Raw genomic sequence first — 21,043 nt, 5'->3', positions numbered from 1 at the left:
CGGCTGCGATGATGGTGTAACCAGACATCCACTCAGATAGTGTAAGAAGACTTGAAGCGTGATCATACATAGACATGCAGCCATATAAGAAGAGGCGCTCTCAATCGGATCTGGTGAACATTTTCCCCAGTGGACAGTCGGACTACGCCATGAGTGATGGCGCTGATGTATGCTTGAGCTGTTGTGGCCGTCGACTTAAGGTTGGTGGCTCATGGCGACAAGGACGACGGTTGGCAGGCATGAGAAGACCTGCAATGAAGCACAATGCAACCTCACTCAACGGCGAGGGTTGTCTTCTCTCCCACCTCTGTCCCCATCTGCCTCACTCGGACCCTCCTCTTCCTCCGCCCAATCCAAGTGATGACCGTCCACAGCAGCACAACACCCACCACTACCCCAACGACGGGCATCCTCCTCCAGACATGTCTTCCCATGTGCCACTCATGATGCTTTCCGGTCGTCCAATCTGGCGTTATCGTCAAAGCTTCACCAGACGAAACGGCGACGAAAGAGTTCGGCTGGTCGGACGAAAGCAGTCTTTCCAACGAAACTCGGGGGATGTTGTACGTGACAGTGTGTGCTTGGAAGTGGGTGGCGCTGGCTTCCTCGTCCCTGTTCGAGAAATCGACAGTCATTCCGGTGGGATTTGATGCAAGACGGACAAGGACGTCTGCTAATGTCCTATCGAGCTCATTGTGTTGGAAAGCTGTTGGCTGGAAAGAAGCAACCGGAGACACCAACGAAGAAGGCGCCGACGCAGCAAGTACCGAGACTGGAAGAGGCGCGTCGGCGATGGTGGAAAGTTGCGCTGTAGTCTCTTCGCTGCCAGTGAGCCGTGTCTGTGAGAGTGCGTGCAGGGCCCTTGTCACCGCCAGATCGCTATCACTGCCCACGACCGCATGCGACAGGGCTTTGGACAGCAATGCGGGCGCCATCGCGTTGTCGTGAGCTGTGAATGGCGAGCGTATGTACGCCGGCGACGAGTTGATGGAACGCGGGGACGATGTCGAAGTACTGAATGGGGTTTCGTACAGTTCGAGCTTCTTCACGCTCTCACCCGTCTGATCCGCGGAGGAAAGAAGCGTTGACTCAGATTAAAGTGTGATCATCTGCCAAGCAGCTGAAGGTAAAGCTCGTATCCAGGCACACTAGCACTGCTGCATGACTATATTGTGAAATCGAGTGGTTGGATGTCGCAATTCTAGACTGGTGATGTTGGTCGTCGGCAGGTCGCAACGGTGGTACTTGTATTATTGACGGAGAAGAAGCAAAAGACTGGGACTTACCACGATCAGTTACAAATTTGAACGCTCGTGAGCTCTAGTCGAAGTTGTTCCTCACCCCTTACTTCTCGCACGTGCCTGTTTTAGGTTCGGCGCCCCGGATCAGGTCCAGAACTTTCTCAATCGCATTGTCCGTTCAGCAACGCATGGCCGTGTCGACAAGCACACGCAACGCGAATGCTTGGAATTGCTTGTGCGAAACGGGCCATGTTTGACGATGTCGCTGGTCCCGATGCGGCGGAGGTGGCAGGGGTGAGCGTGCAGGGCGAAATCCTTCCAGTTGCGATTGTTGTGCCAGGAACTTCCCGACAGGTAAAGTGTATCGGCGGAAACACTTTCGGGACGCCGCATGGTAAGGCGCACAGTAGATCAGGATCACGGCTTCCGCAAAGGTCAAGCTGCAAACGCCTTACTGGAGCAAGAATGAATGAGGCTTGCGTAAGTCGACGAAGTTGGTTCGTGAACGCTAAGCTCTTCCGGAGGCCTAGGCTCCGCCGTGTCGGTAGCAGCCAATCTCGGCGCGCGAGAATTAGGATGTCACCTCTTGTGATTCAGGCAGCGAAGTATTCTGCATGCGACGGCGATGTAACGATGGAGAGTCCATGGATGCAAGAATTGCTCAACAGACGCAGACAATAGCGAAGATGTGGGAGGGAGCCTGAGGCGCCAAGCATGCTGTACCCCAAGATCGACGTGCAGGAACGAGAAGCGAGAAGCTTGCATCGTCTTAACGCTCTTCGAAAATAGTCTGCTAATGATCTGCGAGTCTTCGTTGTACACCGTCTGTCACTGAGCGATAGACTCTGGGCCAGGCGTTCCTTCGATCTTCTCTCTACGACTGCTACAAACTGTACAAATAGCTGACCTGAGCCATGCGACGTTTTTGAAAAAGGAGATCTCTACTGTACAACGAAATTCAAATGCCGAGGTGTCTTCCAACACTCCTGGAGCGACGTCGTAGCAGGCTCGATACATACTATGCCGGTAGCACGCCTTGTAGTTGAGGCTCCGCCGCCTTCCTGAACGCAGTCTTGGTCCGTATTGGGGACACGGTCGATACCTTCTTCGTGGTCTGGACTCCCAACCGTCCGTTCTGAAGTGCTCGCTCCAGCAGACTTAGCGAGTGCTTACTGGCGTGTATGCGCGAGCCAAGAACAAACGTCCAGGTAAGTAAAAGCAGCGCACCTGCTTGGTGGGCACTAGCCAGCGTCGTTGGTACCAGATACAGGAGCGTGCTTATACCAAGAACAACTTGTAGCGACGCGAATCCGAAGACGCCGTGAACAGCTCTCTTCGCCGAGCTGGGCAGACGATGCTTCAGGACTGTCGAAAAGCGTGTCCATCCGAACAGAGCCACAACGGCCGTGAACGTCGTTGTGGCCATGATTCGATGGTCGAGCTGGACAAGGGATGGATTCTCAAACATGTTCCGCCAAACAAGATCTGAATGCTTGCCACTGGCGCCCGCAGGCACATGCGAATAGAATGGATCGAAAAGCTCAGACTTTGGTGGAGTAAGACCCTGTCCCATCCATGGAAATTGATTGTAGATAAGCCCGGCATCCAGGCCTGCTACGAGCGCGCCGGACATAGCAGTGGCAAAGACAAGAGCCGTCAATCCAGCGGTCGCCCGTCTGAAAGGTCGTAAAGCCGGGTCCTGCAGCTTCTTCAGCATAGCGCTGGCATCGGCGGCTTTCATCTTGGTGAGCAGAAAGTTGTCCCGAAGAGTTGTGAGACCGTTCCATACCATAGAGAGGTAGACAATAAAAGCAGTTCCCAGATGAGTGGCCAGGCGGTACTGTGACACGCGTGGCGTACTTCCTGGCGCAAACAGGTCATCCTTGAGACCAGATTTGACCATCCACCAGCCGAGAAACCCTTGAAATCCAATCAAGCCAGCGATACCCCAGACTTTGACCGTCATAGAGGCTGTCATCTTCCCTCTGGCCGTGAAGTATACTGCAGGGAGCACAAACGAGACGCCGATGACTCTGCCCCATAGTCTGTGAATCCATTCCATCCAATATATGCTCTTGAACTCTTCCAGTGTCATTCTGCTGTTCAACATGGCAAACTCGGGAGAGGACTTGTACTTGAGAAACTCGGACTCCCAATCTTCCTGGTTCATCGGCGGCAACGAGCCTGTAACAGGTTTCCATTCTGTTATTGACAGCCTGCGCGTTGTTAGGTGCCTGCAGATGTGCTGATGCTGGAATCAACTCACCCAGATTCTGTTAAGCGTGTCAGACCGCCAAAGACGACGATGCCGAACACGCTGGCGGCGCTGCCAAGCAGCCAGTAGGCCACCGAGTTGCTGGTACGTGTCGGGAAGAAAGACTTCTTCTTCGGCTTTGTGGTCGCAACCAATTCTGAGAAGCTCGCGCGGCCTGTGGAGAAGGTCCTCATCGAGAGAGCACTTCTCTGGACATAGAGCTGTTTCGATGGCTGCGTTGCCATGGGCGGCCGTCGGAAGGCGTGCCTCGTAGCATCCCTGAAAGAGTTGGCCTGCGAGCGACACTGGCAACTGAAGTATCGGCGAGTTAAGCCCGGAGCTTCTCTGCGCAAAGCGCGCATCATGCTTGAGCCTGCGGACATCATTCTGAGAAGCGCTGCCGCAGCTCGAGCAGCTGTGGCCGGCTTTGAGACCTGATGGTGTGAGCACCCGGTCGCTTGTCGTCAAGTCACAAAAAGTGAGCAGAGATCATCGACGGTCAAACTTATTTTGGGCGCTCCACTATGCCCGTACCACGGGCGGCAACAGCCGAGTCTGGGCCTAGCCGATTTCTGGGCATCACGGTAGATCCTCTGCTCGCAACATCGGCCACTGAAGCGAGAGCTCTTCTCGATCAACACGATGTCTGGAGGGATCAGACTTCTCGGACACAAAGATAGCATTCAGCAAGATTTCCATTGCACAATATACACAATACAATCTGCTTAGCAATTTGAGAGACCCTTCACAGCCATCCCGAACCGCGCCCAACGCAGGATTCAGAACAGTGCCCAACCAGCCAGAACGACCGTGAGTTTCAGTGCGAAATGAATGACTAGCAGCGGTGTGCTCAGCCAACGCGATAACATGGCATCAGGCCTTTCGATTGCGTTGGTGTCCTCGAGTCAGATCGTGCCCACCGAGAAGCTGGGGCCTCTTTTCTTCTTCTTGTTCTTGCTTTTCGAACGCATCATCTTCGGAGCTTCGTCATCAGCTTTCTCTCCAGACCCATCGACCTCGCCATTCAAGACCTCTGTCATCGTACCGATAGTGCGTGCGTTGTGAAACTCGTCGGCTTGGTCTTCGGATGTGATCGGCTCATTGGCATCGTCGATCGCATCGTCCGAGTCCATTGTGCCATTTTTGAGCAGGGAGGGTCGACCACCGTTTGTCTCAACAGCGCCCTCCGCAATTGCGCCAAGCCCGTTGACCTTTGGGTCGAAGAAGTCATCAGTGGTAATCATAATGCAATTACCGACACGCTGACGCACGAGTGCCGGCGGACTCTCGTCCACGAATCCCTCCTTTGGCTTCGGCACAACATTGTGAACAGCATCTCCGCTGCTCAACTTCGCGGTCTTCTTCTGAGACTTTACATCGTTCGACACAGTCGTTCTGGGTTGTTCAGGAACAGATAACGGGTAGCAGTCCTCATCAGCGTACGGGCAGCCATCACATAGCTCGTTGCTTTTCTGATCTAGGACATTAGTGTGGTCATGGAAGCGGCAGACTCCAGACAGGTACGCATCAGCACTCCAGGGCGCACTAAGAGCCCCGAAGAAATCGAATCCCAGCTCACTGTGTTTGCGTACTGTGGCCCGCCATTCCTCGTGGTCATTCCTGGGCTCGACTATGGACCTGGGCAGCTTGCCTAGTGCAGCACGAATGACTTCGCGAAGAGGACTGCCGCTGGACGCCACGCCGTAGATCTGATCGACGATAGCCGCCTGCAGCTCCCACTCGTCACTGGCTATGTGCGATCTGATTCGGTCTGTGATCTGATTGCTCAAAGCAGGGATTTGGAATCGCGACGCAAGCATGCCAAGTTCAGCTGCATTGTCGAATGTAACATCATGGCTGATACTTGGGTGCAGAGAATGAGACCAGATGAAGAAATGCTTCACGGTGCGTGTCGTGATACCTTCGAGCTCGATGACCTGATCAGGTTGTTGCTGCAGAACTTGGCGCAAACGGCGAGATCGACGGGTGAGAAGATCGCGCGGAAAGAAACGACTGGCACCTCTCGTGCCAGAGTCGACCACGGCCACTTCGATTCGAGGACTTTCGCACCACCTAGTTAAAGGCTGGCTATCAGCTTGGACACACTCTGGCCGGATTCATGCTCACTGTATGTATTGCTCCTCATGTGAATTCTCCATACTCGGCGCGTTCATTTGCTTTCGCGATCCGCGAAAAACGTGAAATGCAATCGAATGTCATCGTGTCCACACGTTATGTAGAACTCCGGTAGCTTTGCAGAGCCGCGTCATATGTTGAGCACAGCTGCCTTACATCGAGACACACCGACACCAGAGACTTGATTCGCCAACGGAGCTCGATTTTTGCCTTACCATATATGTCAGCGCCGGCAGACCGATTTTCAGTCATGTCCTGGATTGGCTCCAGAGTCGGATTCCATGCAGAAATGTTGTTGGGTATTGCCCGCAATCTACGTATACCTCGTCAATGGGGTGTTGCTTTCACTGAGCCACCACGGCGAGCTGATGTGCCGACTGCTAGATATGAGCAGTGATTGAAGCGCTTCGACGCCCAGTTCAAGCACATGAGTAATGGCAGTACTCCGGCCTTTTCATGTACATGCATGTGCCTGACATAGGGCTTCGAATCGCATATGCATCTGGAAATTCATGTCGCCCAGTTCCGAACTGCCGTCGCTCACCTTTGGAATCATATGGCCAGTGCTGCGCTGTGATGTAGCAGGAGGCATATGGACGCCAGGGCGCCTACTGGGATGGTTAGCCGCTGCCTAATCGCAGGTCTTCATGCTTGCACACATGATGGCAATGTGTTTCCGCCTCACGAGGAGACATTCATGCCCTGCGGTTTCGCGTAATACTCGAGGATGTATTTCAGAGGTGCGTCAGAGACCAGATGACCATGAGTCGGGTCTCGGTTCTTTGAAGAAACTCAATCCTCCTTGAGCTTGATGTAAGGTCGGTCCTGGCCGGGAATGGTCGGTGGAGGACTCTCATTTGGCGGCGGCGGCTTCAAAAGCTACCCGAGAAGTATCGCGTTCTGGCGGCGCGACTTTGCAAGAGTCCGACGCTTTCACCGCAGCTCTGAGAACCAGCGCTTCATAGCCGACCGTGGCTCCATAAGAGGTGTCCAGGACATCGACACCGCGGAAGGCTCCCTTGAGTACTTCTTCAAGATCCCCATTTCAGATCTGGAAGCCGTGTATCGGGTGCGGCAGGTCTCTTTTCCGGCGTGTCCTTCGAGGTCATCCGAGATCCCCATGGCGAGGCGGCACAAACAAAGGTTACTTTGATCGACGAACGAGCATTTGACTCACCGGGCCACGCCAGACCTAGCTTAGGGCCCCTGAGTACCCATGACTTGGATGAAGTGTTGTCGATGCGCGCAGTGCGTATGCTCCTGATTAGGTCAGCTCTAGCTGCCTGGGCTGACTGGAGCGCAGCGCTACTGGGTTCCCGGACACGCAGTTGCGTACATAGTGCCGCTTCCGGACGCGGATCGTCGCTTGATGTATGATCGGGACTGCAGTATAGTATACGCGATACTGACATTCTAGCTACTAGGCAAACGTGTCCGCGTATCCCACAACACTCGATGCGACGAGCCATTGCAGCGATGTGAAGCTTGGTGAAAAGGCGATGCTTGCGCAGACGTTAATCTGGAAAGCCTCCGGCATCGCAGCCTTTCAACGTGTTTGATGATCCATGGTACATCATAAAGTACATAAGTACATGGTAAGGGTCCAGACTGGGTTTCCGCCTTGCTGTTCACGGCCTTTCGTCCACAGTACCTCTCTGCAAATATAAAGCGCCGGCAGGCATGCTAAGCCGCTTACAAGTCACATGCATGACAGCTGACAACTGCATGTGACTACGCAAAGACACCGGTTCTGTGCTGATGCGATCCATCTCATCGGCTGAGCGTGCAACCTTCACACTGCTCGTGCCCGATCGCTATCCGGTCAAGTCGATGCACAGCTGAGATCTGGTGAGGCAGAGCGTTTGCCTTGGACTTGCGATTTTCGTCGTTGCATCGAGCAGATACGATATTGAAGCCGTGATGGTTTGAGCATTGGACTAGGTGTAATCCAGAGGCTTGTCTCACAATACGGCTGTCTTGCAGACAGACATACAACGAGACCACGAGCCGGAAACGCCGCTTCAGAGACGACAGCTACTCGTCGGATCACGCCCGATTTGCGTGGGCCTTCGTGTTCAGAGCGCACCTTTAATCTGCGAAGCCTCTCATTGGCCCACGTGGTTCCAGCGATGGGCCATCGAGACGTTGGAGCAAGGGATGTTGCGCCTGGGTTTGCCGTGGGACGATTCTGTCGATTCTCATGCAGGTGGAGTCGTGGAAGCATTTAACACTAGCATTGGTCGCTTGCTAGGTTCCAACCCAAAATCATTTATAGGTAAGTCACGGGCTCATCACTACAGTGTTCGTCTCGACTTGGATCGATCTGTGCCTTGCATCCGACGGCAGGTGTCATTTGCTGTGTGAACGTGCGGGGCGTTGGGCGACTGAGCACTTTGCGCATATCCAGGGAGCGCCCTGGAGCTGCACAAGACCACTGAAATGCTGCACTCGCTACAAGCTTCGCGCCCAATGGAGCAGAGCCTGGGTATACAGACCAGACTCCGTGGTCTGCCTAACGAATGACAGCGGCTGAACTCATGCTAGGCAGCAAGGCAGAGACGTACTTTGACTTCTCGGGTAGTCGTCGAGGAGCGCGACGCAGATGATTGGTGCAGCTACGCAGACAACGATCCAAGCGATGCCCGACTATGTAACTCGCGATGCATAGATTTGGGGCGGTCACACAGCAGATATGAAAGCGCAACCCGTCCGTCTGGATGGGCTTTTCCGACAGTCCTTTCTTTATGTCGACACGTTCTCCACTGATAGCGTACTCCTCGATAAGCAGGTGACATGTGGCCGTCATTTCGGTACCCGGGAGGATCATCTTCCAGGATCGATATCGAAAACATTGCACAATCAGGGCCGCTTTTCAGCTGGTGTCCCGAGGTGAGATCCGTCATGTTCTGTTACAAGTCGACCCCAATCATTGGTGTTTCAAGATGCGCCAAGTGCTTTGCGTGGATGGCGCTGACAGGTGCGACAGTTCGAAGAGCGAAGACACAGCGCTTCTGGCTCTTGGGGAACGCTGTGGATTGAATTCGGAGGGGAGTCAGACGATGTCGGCGAATCGGGCGCTGCATCGACTATCGACCAGGACATCGTCATGTTTCAATTCATAGCACAGAGTGGCCAAAGATCCACAGCCATCACAGAGTTCTGTTCCCAAGCATGTGCTCGGGACCTACTTTCGGCGCACACAGATGCCCACAAGACTTATGTTGTGAATATTTGGCTAGAAGAGAACGTGTGGCGTGATGGAGAACACGTCTTCCACGACCAGCAGTACCTTTTGAATGCAGCACAGCTTTGCAGCATCGTGCTGCCGAGGGCAGGTACACTCAGCTCTCTGACTACCCAAACTAGCTGACGATGAGAGGCTTTAATCAGCAAGCTTCTGTCGCGTTGGATCGCAACGGACTCGGGCAACGATGAGAACATAGCATCTACACATGCACCGTCCACTTCGCCTACAGGATGGGAAGAACGGCAAAGTGGCGCTGGTCACGTTCGTGATGTCGATCACAATACGCGCTCCACGACATGGGACCGGCCGACCGTATTTAGCAGCGAAGGTGGAACAGTCGAAGATGCACGGCTGCGAATGTCGCCGGGCTCTGAGCGTCAGGTAGACGCCTCCGGTAGTGACGTTGGCTCTGATGATGGTACACAGTCAGCGAATGTACACGCTTGCCCGACGACTCTGGAACGCCCTATATCGTTCCCCTTCAAGGCGCTGCGGAATATTACATCACTGGGCTCGAAACTGCTGCTAAGATCTCGACAGGTCGTGGGGTTGGGTAAGCGACAAATGTCGAGAGAAGAGACTCAAGATCGCTCGGATATGCCGTACGATCGCCAGGTGATGCAAGCATTCCGTCTTTGGGTCATGAAGAGTACGTACGCTGATCTCTGAAGATTCATCAACGACATCACGCCGCTCACTGCGTGGGCTCTAATCTTGACAACGCCAGATCGCGACGTGAGGTTCCTGTGTGATAACCTCGAGAAGCACTTGGCCGGTCGAACACATATGGCCGTAGAGCTTCCGGTGAGTTCCGAGCGACCGTTCGATGAGAAACATTGGCACTAAAGCATGCAAAGCCCACCGACATTACCACATTCGAGCTCATTCTGCACCTTGCTTATTTCTCTTTGCGGTACACGGAGATTCCTGAGAAGCCAGGTCGCACCTCGGAAACCAATAGAGTCATCGACTTGACTTTTATGAAGGCGAATCCAGGCAAAGCAAAATTGACGTTGCATCTTTCGCAGGTGTCGTGTGTCCTCAAAGGCATAGACCGAACCCGGTTTCGCGTTCTGTGTCTCGTAAGATCAAGCTTTGGGCGTAACAATGGGCATAAAGAGACCGTGGAGGCATATCGAGCCGAGCAAGACGCTGGAGTAGCCTGGGATCCGCTGACAGCTGGTGATAGAACTTTGGACATGATGCTACCATGTGAGCCCCGGGACTACTGGTTGATTGTAGTCGATGTGAGATTTCAGATTGCACTCGAGGAATGGCAAGGAGTGCTCGAGCTTTTCCAGGAAACAGCGAAGGCATTGAGAACGGTAAATCGTAAGATACTGGTTTCGAACCATAGTTGCCTCACTAACATCAGTCTAGTGTTGCATCGATAGAATGCCGCGGTTGAATCTGGAGCTGACATGAGTTAGGATCGTGATCGATCACAACCTCAGAGTCCACTGAATCGTGACTCGGACCAGATTATGCAGGCCATGTCGATTGCAACAGACATGCAGCGATCGCTATCACATACGGTTTCCTGGCTCCAGGCCTTCTTCGACAGCGATGCACACTACTTTCGCAGCGACAAGCGCGGAACATCTGCAGACCGCAGAATGCGAGGTCTCTACACTAGTCTCCGACGACTGCAGGGTGTTCTGAACGACTTCGGTGATGTCGTTGACCAACTGCAACGAATCAGACAAGACGTAGGTCATGCTTCGGTAGGGAAGCGGATGCTGATGTGTAATTGCGCAGATCAAGTTGAAGGCCACGTCGAATCAAGAAAGGGCAGCAGTGGGCAATACGCGCCTGGGCATGATCGTTGTAGTAAGCTGCGAGGGTATGGACTTTCGATGACGAAGAGCTGATCATCGGTTTAGTCCATCACGACGCTTTCCGCGGCCTCATCGCCATACTCAATGGATAAGGATGTAATGGCTAAAGTTATGCCGTGGCTTCCCATGAATTTCTGGGCGTTCTCAATGTTCGCAATGAGCCTCATCGTGGGTGTTTTCATTCTGGCCGCGGGTCTCGGTGTGATACATTTCGACATTATCAGCACATTGAGTAGTGCTATGCACAAGTCAAAGAAGATCAATACCGGATGGATCCGACTTCCACAGCACGGGACAAGCTCTCGAACACGCGAAAGCCATGTCAACGACATTGAGCAGACAGGCTCGTCTGCAGGAACGAGTGACGGACCAGATCACAGCCTTCCGCGACAGTCATTCTCGGGTCCATGAACGCATTTCGATTGCCCTGGGCGCGATGCTTTCATGAGCGAGGTTTCCGCCGGTCTGAGTCACTGTGAGATGTCAATGTTGTGGGCCTTTCTCGCAGACAATCCAATGGTTCTCTGCAGCTGTATTCAATAGTATCTGAGAAGACATCACAGACACGGCGGCCGGATCCTGTGCTTGCTGCAAAATTCAGACATACAAGTGCCGCCGACTCGGTCCAGTCTGGGTGCCCGGGCGTCAGGCTCGCTGTTGAGGCTATAGTGTAAAAACTCTCGCGTTCGAACAATGTGTCTACCCAAGCTGAGTGGCTGCAAGCTCGGAATGGGAGACTTGAGAGGCTCTCAGAAGTGCTGTGGGAGCATACTGTTGCCCAGATAGCGACGAATCGGCACCGGTCCTATGGATACTGTAACGCTCAACATCGCTCAGATTGGTTTTTATTGGACAGGTTATGCTCAAGCCTGGTTCAAGGCAGCCTGTTGCAATGACGGACGGTCCGTGCAACCAATCCCAGGCGATGTCCGAACAGGAAGAGCGATGTTCGTGGCCAATTTGCATTGGGCAACCGTGGACTCGACAGTGCTTGGGTTTGCGGATGAGAAAGCGGACAGGAGTAAATCAGCACAACAGTCAGCCGCTGTGTCATCTCGATAGCTCGCGAGAATGAGTTCAATCACAACAGCAGGGTTCCAGACCTTACTGAGGACAGTCGGTGTCGAGCACTTAGTCGCTGTGGGTTCGAAGCTGGACGGTCTTTCGGATCTTCTCGACGCCTACCGTTCGCATCTTGTCGATTTCATCGTGCGAGAGACGAAGATATCCGTCGACTGGGCCCTGGGATGGCTTCGGTGGCCAAGCGAGGTCGGTGATCTCACGGTTGTGGTGTCCCGACCGCGGTTGCAGGATCTTGATCCCATTGCGGGTGCAATAGAGCTAGCCAAGACGGTGAGTGGCTCGAAGCTTTGTTCAGATAGACGTGTACAACATGCCTGACACTGACAATTCCCACCATCGCCGCTTTTCGCGCAGCCATTTCCTGACGGAATCAATTTGAGGTTCATTCTCTCTGAGGCAGCCCTCTGGCGCCTTGTGATTCCATTCATACTTGATCGGGCACACGGATATGGAGTACCTGTGCAGGGTTCTGCGGATTCGCAGACTGCAAACGTCAAGCGAAGAGTATTGATCGAGTTTTCCTCGCCGAACCTGGCGCGGGGATTCGATGGCAACCACCTCCGAAGCACTATCGTGGGCAACTTCCTTGCTGCTTCGTACGCGACAACGGGATGGGATGTGACACGGATGAATTTTCTCGGCGACTGGGGCAAGCACATGGGGATGTTGGCCGCAGGATGGTCGAGATTTGGGTTGGCCGGAGAAGCTTGAGCGCAAACCGCTTGAATACCTGCTTGATTTGAGTACGAAAGTCGAGCTCTTGAGACACGACTCCGGGTCTGCCATTCATGGCAACGATTCCAATGATGCCCTAGATCGAAGGGCGATGCTCGACACTGAGAAGGATACCTTCTTCAAAGACCTTGAGGATGGCAATCTCAATGCGCTGAAATTGTGGAAGCGATTCCACGATGCTGGAATTGCCGCTTACAAGCGCTTGTATCGTCATATGAACGTGACCTTCGATATCTTCTCCGGAGAATCGCAGGTCAGCGTCGACAGTATCAGCGAGGTGGAGCAATGTCTGACTGCTGCCGGAAAGTATGAGCTGAGTGCAGGCGCTTGGGTCGTCGATTTCAAGCAGCATGGACATGCGGGCCTTGGGATCGGCATCTTGCGATACAAGAATGGCACCACAAGCTATCTGCTCCGGGACGTTGCCGCAGTCCTACATCGTGCGAAAGCCTTCCTGTTCGACAAAATGCTTTATGTTGTCGCAGCGAAGCAGGACTCGCACTTCAGACAGGTCCTTGTCTGCTTGCAAATGATGGGCTTGGCCGAGTTGGCTCAGAAGATCGAGCATGTTAGATTCAGTCCCATCAAAGTCGCCTCGAATGGCACTCAGTCAGCTGGCAACATCGTCGCTGATCTCTTAGAGGACGCCTGGCTGAGTGCAAAGCATACAGATGCAGACAGAGAATGTCAACCCGGCAGGAGCAGTCCTGGTACGTCAACAGTCTCAGGCGACGACTGGCCGGATATTGCAAGCCTCGCGGTGCAGATTCTGTCGAGCAAGCGCGCCAGCACAGTGTCACTGAACGCGGACATGCCGACGGATCGGAGTGCATGCGATATGTTGTACGGCTGCCTCCATCTGCTGACACAAGCGATTGAACAGCACGCCTCCTGCACAGTCAGCTCGACCGGATCGAACACCTCCAGCCCGCTGGAGGGAGGGGTATCTTGAGACTCTGAGATACCTGATCCATTTTTCAGTCGTGCTCCAGTCGTGCTTCAGGGCAATGGAGTCAGCAGGTCTTGTGGCGTATTTGGTCACTCTTGCTGACATGACCAAGGCGATCTTCGCCAGCTCAGTGCATTTTCAGAATTGTACGAAGAGGTCCTGTTCTTCAAAGCTGTACGGCAGGTGCTCGCGAACGGGCTGGCGTTTTTAGGGCTTCCTCATGGTGACTTTTGGCCGTAGCAATGCGATATGGGTGGTGGACGTTCATGGTCTGAGTAGGATCTGACGTGGAACCAAAACGACAAATGCCCAGGTGGAAATGCGATGGTACGGCAAACTCCAGTAACTACGGTTGTATTTCTTCAGATTGAAGCAGCCGTTCCTAGACTGCCCAGGTGTACAGAACCTAACCTGGGAAACTCTTCAGGACTGTCTCGACTTTGTTCTTAATCCCAATGCATCTGGTTTGTCCCGTTTGTAATATTTCGTCTGCAAATCTCCCCAGGGCCGTGTTGCGACATCTCCCAGCGAGCTTCTAGTTCCTGGCACCGCGCAAGGCCTTGTGTCCGAGCCGTCCCGGCAATTCCTTCGCTATTCGACTTTCACCGCAGGCGCTTGTCAACGCGACAAGCGGTACAACGCTGGTGGTTGCAAGATGGGCACAATGATATGGAAATGGCGTTCATGACTCTTCCGCATTTGCTCTGTCGCCCAGATGTCAGTATGCATTTCGAGTTCGTGGCCTGCAGCGTCGCGTGGCAACTGCATCTGACACGACAGCCTCTGCCGGGTGCTAGCTTGACAAGAGAACACAATGCAGTTCGGAGCCACCCATATGCTACCATCAAAAGACATCGACTTACGCACGCCCATTGAATGACAGGCTTGCCTTTTCCCTGCGGCTGACGAGGGCAGCATCGTCAGTCTCTTGACGTGCGTACAAATTTGTTGCCAGGATGTGAAGTGCTCACCATTAACTGATTTAAGCAAATCCTTCGGCCCCTACACGGTTCGAAACCCCCAATTGGCGGCCTCCAAGCCCTGAACCTTATGCCCTGATTCTGTATTTGAGTAATATTATCTCAGCTCTTTCTCGACGTTGAACATATTCAGCAACATCAATTGGGGGTTTCGAACTCGTATAGGGGCCGAAGTTTTTGACGCGCCGTGGTCGGTCTGAAGGCGGTTGAGGAACTCTGTCCGAAGTGCAGCCCAGGTAGACGATATATAATCTCCCCGTCCTTTACCGCCTTGTCGCGAGGCCAACAAGCGAAATTACGACTTCCAAACTTGGGGAACATTACATGCACAGTCGTCTGTCATCCCATATATCTATGAGCATTGACTCGCCGCAGAATCAGTAAGTTGTAGCGACGGTCGGTGCTCGATGCCGCTCGCGAGAGACGGCTACGCTGCATTATCGCCGGAAGCATGGCCATTCATCACTGAGCGCAGCGATTTGTTGCAAAGTAAGGCGCTGCGTATGAGTGTGTCGGCGTGATCGACGTGTGGGCTCATGCCTCTCGCTCGCAGCCCGGCGAGAGATACTATAACGACAAGTTGGGACTTTCGTTCCACGTCTCTGATGAGAAGCGGAGCATCGGCCGATAAGAACATGGCATAAAAGTGTCATCCTATTTCTTGGTAACAACGGCCGCAAATCTGATCGCGCGACATCTCGGACAGCATCCATCGCCACTCGCGCAACTTATCTGGCGTCGAGCTTTGCTGCCCACACAGTGGCATGCCCTAGCCGCCACGTACCACTATTTAGTCTTTGTGAGCCAGGGTTTGAGTCTTGGGCCTCGGAGTCCTCCCACGCATGCGACGTCCCTCACGAGGTATGGCGCTCAGCGCAGATGCCGATCAACTCTGCAACCAGAGCACCTTCGATGGCGACAACTCGGACAGACTTGGATCGTGATAGGGTTCATCACGCTCCCGCAGGCGTGCTTTAACGTTTCCATCAGTCACCGGTGTTTGAACATCGCGATTACATGTTGTTGTTGCGAGGGATTATCGCCCGCGAATAGGCAGGAAGTACTTACGCATGCCCACAATATGACGACTCTTCGACCTTTCGCTTGGGACTGTTTTCGAGTTGCTGTCCGCGCGTGTGGGGTTCGTGTGAGTACTAAGGGTGATGCCTTACCATGTTCTCTACTGTTGGTCGCGGCTTCTCCTAAAGGCTGAGTTGCAGCTTGAGCGAAACCTTCCCGGGTGTCCTTGGGTGACTGGGCATCACGACTCCGAAGCTGTGTCATGGTCTGCGAACATCAAGGCAGGCCATTCGCCGAGTGCATATATAGGCCCTTAGACGTTCTGTTTGTCAACTCCTCGCACAGCTATCATACCTTGTGACAGCAACGGGACGCAGCAGTGCTGTTGGGAATGAGCACACACACCGAACTTCCTCAACTGTACTCCCCATGGCGATGAGGTGAGTGGTCTGCCTCATCTTTCAGCGTGGGTTGTACCCTGGCAGAAACGACTTCATGGGCATTGCGGTTCGTCAGCAATGTAACAATTTGCAGTCGAAGTGCTTCGTCTAACAATTTGCAGAAGAAGTGCTTCGTCTAACAATTTGCAGTCGAAGTGCTTCGTCTAACAATTTGCAGTCGAAGTGCTTCGTCGTAACACGGCGGGCATCCAGGCAAGAAACAATGGCTGCTCGTACCCAATCCGCGCGTCGAAAGGCAGAAGTTATAGGGTGGAACCCGCAAATGGTTAAGCTGTAGACATGAACCAATCGCTATGGAATGTGGTCAAATTCGTGAACAGTGCGCAAGATGGCAGTTGAATGAGTATCTGCGTTGCCGGGGTGGATACAGGCTGAGTGGATAGCCAGGTTCGAAGAAGATGACCGAGTACGGCCAAACGTCAACCCTGTGGTGAATCTTCCAGTCTCGATGCTTGGTAGAAGCTCTCTATCTCTCAATGCCAGTGCAACGAGATCACCTGGAATAGAATGCCTGTGGATTGATCAGATTACTTGTAGAAACACAGTGTATTCGTTCTTAGATCTTGAATACATTTTCGACCACAACCGCTTTCAGAGTGTCAATACCTTCAGCCTTGTCATCAACCCGGACCAAGGTAAGCCGGCCCGGAATGATTTTGCGCAACTTTCCCAACACGTACCGACGATTTCCCGCCCAAACATGTGTCCATTGGACACATCAAGGGCACCTGCGTCGCGCTTGGTGCAGATGGTGACACAAATTGCAAATTGGCACCTGTCACTCTGGGTTGGACGAGCCTATACCGATCTTTGAGTGGCACGAAGCTGTGTGTTTCACTCCGTGCATCCGCAGTGAAACTTGGGACAGTGCATTTGGTGTCTTCAAGGTCGGGACATGGAGAATAGCACGCGACAGACGTTCGTCCGGCATTAGCATCAGTGCCTGGGCCAGAGGAGACTTGCTCCCGAGGTCTTTATGCAAACAGTCGGAACACCAGGCATGCAGTTCATCAGACTACACAGCCGGGTGGATTAGCTTTGATCCGCTGTACACTCGTCTGATGACGGCTATCAGCTAGGGAATGCGATGCAAGCCGATGCGTCGGTGTCTTGCCTGATTACGGCGTGAAAGATAGGTGTTCAGCCCGAACGATGGAGGCGCAGCTGCTTTTCCACCCAGATAATCTATTCGTTAGTGACAAAAGCTAGAGTTGCGCCATTAGCAGGGCACAGCCAAGTGTGCTACAACACGTCCCTATGGTCGTGGAATGCGGACACGCACTTTGCCTTGCGAGAGCAACTGCGTTTTGCCCTGCCGCTCATGATCGGCGCAATATCTTGAGGTTGCCTTCTCGGATCGGGACGCCTTCTTGACGGGCTTGGCAATATCGAACGAAATCGTGACATCATGACGGAAACAGCGAATCCGGGGAACATAATCAACCTTTGCGTCTCTTGCAGACATCAATGCACGATTAAAAAGTATATCTGACGTCCCATCGCGAAATACCCCTGATCCACACCCCTTGAGATCGTCATCATTAACTTATCCGGGTCCAATCTCCTGGTACAGCACGCAATAAGTCTTCACATCATGGGCTGACAAGTGATGCAGTCATTGACAGCTGTGGTCGGAGCGTCCGTCCGGCATAAAATCCCTGTGGATTGACATGTCGTCCTTTACAGTAAGCACTCGCATGCGCGCCTTGTCCAGGCCAAGCTCTCTTCTCTCATGTTCCTCCGCCGCGCACCCAAGTTCGCGAGCATACGCACACCACAAGCTACAAGACAGCATTGCATTCGGCACTTCTCAGTCATGCCTCCCAAGAAGAAGGAATCAGACAAGAGTGACGACAAGCCCAACGGCTCTGTTCACCCAGAAGCTCACCAATATCAGGCGGGCGACTCGACCCACCGAGACATTGATGCCTGGAAGCATCGTGAGCCATATCGAGTTCACGAAAATGACGAGAACTTTGACGTGAAGTGGAAGGGTAGCTGCCATTGCGGGAAAGTCAAGTACCAGCTCAGCAGGGAAAAGCCACTTGCCAGCAAGTACTGTCATTGCACAACATGTCAGAGACTTCATGGCGTAAGGACCAACCCTGGATTCCCCATGAGTCGTGCTGATAGTCACAGTCACCATTCCAACACGCCGCCATTTTCCACAAGAGCGATATCAATTTCACGCATGGCCACCACGATCTAGGCTGGTACGACCCTACGAACAAAGACGTCTCCCACCACTTGCCCTGCAAAGTCAGCTGCGCCTACTGCCGAGCACCGATCATGGACGAAGGTCGCAACATGATTCTGCTCTTCCCACCTCTTATCGAAGGCATCAACAGCAAAAAAGGCCGAGAAGCCTTCCGGGCTACCTGTCATATGTTCTACCCACAACGAGTCGTAGACTTCGAAGGAGACGGTCGAGTCAAGTGGGAGAAATTGGATAATCAGAGCAATATCCTGGACGACGAAGGAAATGTACTCGTCAAGTACGAGGAGGGCATGAGCGCAGATGACATGGACAAGAAGAAGCGGAAGAAGCTGGAAATGGATGAGGATGATAGGGTGAAGAAGCTCAAGGGCAGCAATAAGGAGGCCAAGGTCTGAAACAATTACTGCTAGCCACCGGTCGGCTGTTGATATACGAAGAAATTGTACGGCTCATTTCTTCTGGAGTCAGACATACGTATTCCACCACAATCTGACGCCATGCCCACTTCAACGCTCTCGAGGGATACTGCTCCAAGCACTCACGCAACAGGAAACGCGATCAACACGGCCGTCGTGGCAACGATAAGTCCAACAATGTCCCAAGAAGGCACTGGCAAGAACGAGCTGCCAAAAACGCCAAGCCTAACTCCGCATCAGATACGCCGCCAGTTGATCACAAGCGTGCACCAGCCGCCGACAGATAACACCAGAACTCACATCGCCTTGCACATGTCCCGCGTCTCATCCCAACAGCCCTCAACACACTCGACTGGCTCGTCCACACTCACCAGAGTACGTGTTGCGACGTCGTATATCAGGACCTGCACGTCAGACCAGTCAGTCAGCTCAACATGTTCACTTCAGTCCACTTCCCCAGCGAGCACGACCAAAAGAATCCAGAGCTCCCAAGAGGTATTGCAAAACTCACCACATATATCCCTTTCCCCTGCCCCTTCATGATCTTGACCGGCTGTCGCGCCGTGACTCTCACCTTAGTTCTCCGCCTTCTCGAACCCTCGCCGTCGTCGCCTCCACCCTCCATTTCACTTTCATCCCCAGGACCACCTTCCAACAGATCCAATCTCCCAACCATCCTCTCACCCAAAGCCCTCACACCCTCATGCAACCCCGGCGCCAAATGACTCCAACCCACCAATCGCTCCTCACAGCTCTTCACGTCCCGCCAACAGTCCATCCACCGCCACGCCGCCTCCCACCCAGCGGAAGCAATTGGCAATTTGACCTCTACCTCCCTCAACCCCTCCAGTTGTGCGGTGAGAGTGTCCCAGGGGAGTTTCTCAAACCACACACGGTCGAGCTTCAGGATGACGATGGTTTGGCGCCAAAAGGGCGGGACTTTGGCCAGCTCGGAAAGGAGACAGTTTGCGACGTGAGTGTTGAGATGGTCCGCTGGGCGTAGGTCAAGGGTTGTGGGGAGAGCTGCATTTGCTGCGGATCCCGCGTTGCCGGCAGCGGTGATGGCCGTTGCTTGCAGCAGGGGCGGAGCAAGGACTTGACGGAGTTCATTGTTGAGTTGTCGGCAGATGAGGAGGATGTCAGTGGTGGGGAAGGTGCGTGAGCGATGGAGGGTATAGTTTGCCCAGAGCGGGAACGGGGCCGAGTCTGCGGAGGCTGCGAATGTCATTGTTGGCTCGGGGTGGGATCGAAGTAGGTGACGCAGTATGAGGAGACGGATCTCGAGGGGAAGTGTGAGGAGCTGAAGGGAGCTTGCTGCTGGAAAGGGCGGCGAGGGCGATGTCGGCGCTGATATTGCCGATGGTGGGAGCAGTGGCGATGCCGTCACAAGAGACATCGTGGCCTACAAAGACGCCGACTCGGCATCAGGATCACCAAACGCTCACGGTAAGAGCAGCGCATCTTTCTATGTACCCTACCTTCACACCTGTGATCTTGTCAGGCCCTGTCATCTCTTCTTCGGTCTTGCGTGGTCCATCAGCCCTATGTCAGTGTTGCGGATCCGTAAGTTTTTCTTGCGAAAGAACGATTACCAGGCGGCGCAACGGCCCCTGCCAAAGTAAGCCGCATTGTGCGAAATCTGCCCACCATGCGGACTCGCGTGCCCCGGGTGCGCTGAGGTAAGTTGCAACCTAAGAGTGAGGTACGCCTGATGAAGCAACAAATCGAGCGTGCGAGATCAGGTTGGCTAGCCTGATCCGGCTGGTGTCAACGGTCTGGGGTCTTGGATGCTGCCAAGTCGCAGTCCATTCCTTGCTCGCATCCGTTGCTTCGCCTCGTATCACAGCTCGCTGCCATGGTGTGCTCAGCGTCAGTATCAATAGACGATACCGTCAGGATGGCTGCTGGGGTAAGGAATGCAGGATGCAGGATCTTTTACCGACTAACGGTGAGCGTAGACCTAGGGGCAGATCGCTTTCCTAGGGACGGCGGTCGACCATGGCACTTGAGTCTGTCCAAAATCGAATGGCTCTCGCCCGGCCTTGTCTACCACCGGGTGACAGGCAGTGTCCGATGAGACCGGTTGACAGCAGCATCTGGAAAAGCACGCCTCTGACAATAATTGACCTCGCAAGCATGAGCGAGCGGCACCAGCACATGTGCTTACATATAACACGCGAGTCACATAGGTGTACATCTAGTGGGATGTTTGCGCGTTGAAGCGAATGACAACTTGTAAGCTGGAAACATCTGACAATGTCAAAGGGGTGGTGCAAATATATCTGCTCTGACGAAAAGTCGCGCTTCCTTCCGTTCATAGTATGCACTTTCTTGTCGAGCCGCTGCCACATATACGTCGGTGTCGCCATGGTTCTTTTACCTGTCCATCATGACAGAATCAATAGTTCCCTCCTCTCGCTTCTTCCTCCGCCCATCCTGCTTTCTGCTTGAGAAAAATGAATCGT

The 21,043-nt window shown here is 53.5% G+C and overlaps 7 protein-coding genes across 7 annotated transcripts; 3 read left to right on the top strand and 4 right to left on the bottom strand.

The window, feature by feature from the left end:
• Positions 1-272: 272 nt before the first annotated feature.
• On the bottom strand, positions 273-935 carry AB675_5147 (uncharacterized protein; the record flags this gene model as incomplete). Its single annotated transcript, XM_018145336.1, has 1 exon — positions 273-935. The coding sequence occupies one exon, from the start codon at positions 933-935 to the stop codon at positions 273-275; it is 663 nt and encodes a 220-aa protein (XP_017999461.1).
• A 1,324-nt stretch (positions 936-2,259) lies between these two features.
• AB675_5146 (Cytochrome c oxidase assembly protein COX15) lies at positions 2,260-3,740 on the bottom strand (the record flags this gene model as incomplete). Its single annotated transcript, XM_018145335.1, has 2 exons — positions 2,260-3,457; positions 3,508-3,740. The coding sequence occupies 2 exons, from the start codon at positions 3,738-3,740 to the stop codon at positions 2,260-2,262; spliced, it is 1,431 nt and encodes a 476-aa protein (XP_017999340.1).
• A 660-nt stretch (positions 3,741-4,400) lies between these two features.
• On the bottom strand, positions 4,401-5,654 carry AB675_5145 (uncharacterized protein; the record flags this gene model as incomplete). Its single annotated transcript, XM_018145334.1, has 2 exons — positions 4,401-5,568; positions 5,623-5,654. The coding sequence occupies 2 exons, from the start codon at positions 5,652-5,654 to the stop codon at positions 4,401-4,403; spliced, it is 1,200 nt and encodes a 399-aa protein (XP_017999225.1).
• Positions 5,655-6,466: 812 nt separating this feature from the next.
• AB675_5144 (uncharacterized protein) lies at positions 6,467-11,127 on the top strand (the record flags this gene model as incomplete). Its single annotated transcript, XM_018145333.1, has 8 exons — positions 6,467-6,700; positions 8,618-8,966; positions 9,009-9,480; positions 9,550-9,682; positions 9,736-10,203; positions 10,309-10,587; positions 10,637-10,708; positions 10,762-11,127. The coding sequence occupies 8 exons, from the start codon at positions 6,467-6,469 to the stop codon at positions 11,125-11,127; spliced, it is 2,373 nt and encodes a 790-aa protein (XP_017999421.1).
• Positions 11,128-11,787: 660 nt separating this feature from the next.
• AB675_5143 (Arginine--tRNA ligase, cytoplasmic) lies at positions 11,788-13,486 on the top strand (the record flags this gene model as incomplete). Its single annotated transcript, XM_018145332.1, has 3 exons — positions 11,788-12,069; positions 12,154-12,417; positions 12,476-13,486. The coding sequence occupies 3 exons, from the start codon at positions 11,788-11,790 to the stop codon at positions 13,484-13,486; spliced, it is 1,557 nt and encodes a 518-aa protein (XP_017999260.1).
• A 4,274-nt stretch (positions 13,487-17,760) lies between these two features.
• Positions 17,761-18,557, top strand: AB675_5142 (uncharacterized protein; the record flags this gene model as incomplete). The annotated part of the gene is made up of 2 exons (XM_018145331.1): positions 17,761-18,036; positions 18,084-18,557. The coding sequence occupies 2 exons, from the start codon at positions 17,761-17,763 to the stop codon at positions 18,555-18,557; spliced, it is 750 nt and encodes a 249-aa protein (XP_017999455.1).
• A 317-nt stretch (positions 18,558-18,874) lies between these two features.
• Positions 18,875-19,974, bottom strand: AB675_5141 (uncharacterized protein; the record flags this gene model as incomplete). The annotated part of the gene is made up of 2 exons (XM_018145330.1): positions 18,875-18,982; positions 19,090-19,974. 2 exons carry the CDS (start codon positions 19,972-19,974, stop codon positions 18,875-18,877), a joined length of 993 nt encoding a protein of 330 aa, XP_017999375.1.
• Between the last annotated feature and the right edge of the window lie 1,069 nt (positions 19,975-21,043).

The sequence above is a fragment of the Cyphellophora attinorum genome (genome assembly GCF_001299255.1).
Source record: "Cyphellophora attinorum strain CBS 131958 chromosome Unknown Contig15, whole genome shotgun sequence".
NCBI lineage: Eukaryota > Fungi > Ascomycota > Eurotiomycetes > Chaetothyriales > Cyphellophoraceae > Cyphellophora > Cyphellophora attinorum.
The sequence above is the reverse complement of the archived record's forward strand: the minus strand, read 5'-3'. Positions and strand labels throughout refer to the sequence as shown.